At 45.3% G+C, this 1713-nt stretch overlaps 1 protein-coding gene across 1 annotated transcript in view; it reads right to left on the bottom strand.

Annotated features, from left to right (window-relative positions):
- polr2j (RNA polymerase II subunit J) overlaps positions 1-1458 on the bottom strand; it is a 1777-nt gene extending 319 nt beyond the window's left edge. Inside the window, exons 1-2 of the mRNA XM_083940983.1 lie at positions 1245-1458; positions 1-54 (exon numbers count right to left, since the gene is read on the bottom strand). The exon at positions 1-54 is cut by the window's left edge and continues 55 nt beyond it. Coding sequence (XP_083797109.1) covers positions 1-54; positions 1245-1387 — 197 coding nt within the window. The 5' untranslated portion in view covers positions 1388-1458. The remainder of the gene's footprint in view (positions 55-1244) is intronic.
- Between the last annotated feature and the right edge of the window lie 255 nt (positions 1459-1713).

Here is a 1713-nt window from a genome sequence, read left to right as displayed (position 1 = left end):
GGATGAGGAACTTTGTAACCGGCGAAGAGGACCTGAGGATCCTTCAGCAGCTGACTGACACACACACACAGAATAAAACACACACACACACACACACACACACACGTCACATTCTGAGTTCAACTTTTGTTAATTTGCGTCATTTTAAAGCTGCGCACAGTGTGTTAGACTGTGTTAGACTGTTATTAGCATGTTTTAGCTCAGTGTTAGCTGTGTTAGACTGTAATTAGCATGTTTTAGCTCAGTGTTAGACTGTTATTAGCTTATTTTAGCTCTGTGTTAGCTGTGTTAGACTGTTATTAGCCTGTGTTAGACTGTTTAAGACTGTTATTAGCATGTTTTAGACTCATATTGACATGTGTTAGCATGTTTTAGCTCAGTGTGAGCCTTTTATTAGCCTGTGTTAGACTGTTATTAGCATGTTTTAGCTCAGTGTTAGCCGGTGTTAGCTCAGTTACATGGCTGTGTTCCTACATTAGATGTGTTAGCCCGTGTTAGACTGTTATTAGCCTGTGTTAGCATGTGTTAGACTGTTATTAGCATGTGTTAGACTGTTATTAGCATGTTTTAGCTCAGTTTAAGACTGTTATTAGCATGTGTTAGCATGATATTAGCCTGTGTAAGCATGTTAGACTGTTATTAGCCTGCGTTAGCATATTTTAGACTGTTATTAGCACGTGTTAAAATGTTATTAGCCTCCTTGTTCGGGGTTAGCTCAGTGTTATCATGTTATTAGCCTGTGTTAGCATATTTTAGACTGTTATTAGCCTGTGTTAGCATATTTTAGACTGTTATTAGCCTGTGTAAGACTGTGTTAGACTGTTATTAGCCTCCTTGTCCGGCGTTAGCTCAGTGTTATCGCGTTATTGGCGGGTGTTAGCCTGTGTTATCATGTTATTAGCCTGTCTTAGCCTATGTTAGCATGTCGCTAGCCCGTGTTAGCATGTGCCCTCACGCTCGGGTGATGTTGCCCAGCGTGTGGTCCTCCTTGTCCGGCGTTAGCTCAGTGTTATCGCGTTATTAGCGGGTGTTAGCCTGTGTTATCATGTTGTTAGCCTGTGTTAGCATGTCGCTAGCCCGTGTTAGCATGTGTTAGACTGTTATTAGCATGTGTGAGACTGTTATTAGCATGTGTTAGACTGTTATTAGCCTCCTTGCCCGGGGTTAGCTCAGTGTTATCATGTTGTTAGCCTGTGTTAGCATATGTTAGCATGTCGCTAGCCCGTGTTAGCATGTGCCCTCACGCTCGGATGATGTTGCCCAGCGTGTGGTCCTCCTTGTTGAGCGTGAACAGGCACGCGTTGGGCACCTTGGTGTCCTTGGTGATGCAGATCTTCTTCTCTCCTTCAAAAAGGAGGAACGACTCAAAGGCGGGAGGCGCGTTCATCTTCTTCTTCTTCTTCGTGTCTGTTCCTGAGGGAGAGACGCAGCTTCCGGTCTCACAATACCACCACTTCCGCCCTCTTCTTCGTCTCTGTTCCTGAGAAAGAGACGCCACTTCCGGTCTCACAACACCATCACTTCCGCCCTCTTCTTCGTCTCTGTTCCTGAGAAAGAGACGCCACTTCCGCCCTCTTCTTCTTCTCCTTCGTCTCTGTTCCTGAGGGAGAGACGCCACTTCCGCCCTCTTCTTCCTCTTCTTCTTCTCTGTTCCTAAGGGAGAGACGCCACTTCCGCCCTCTTCTTCCTCTTCTTCTTCTCTGTTCCTAAGGG

Source organism: Echiichthys vipera (genome assembly GCF_963691815.1).
Source record: "Echiichthys vipera genome assembly, contig: SCAFFOLD_44, whole genome shotgun sequence".
Classification (NCBI taxonomy): Eukaryota; Metazoa; Chordata; class Actinopteri; order Perciformes; family Trachinidae; genus Echiichthys; species Echiichthys vipera.
The sequence above is the reverse complement of the archived record's forward strand: the minus strand, read 5'-3'. Positions and strand labels throughout refer to the sequence as shown.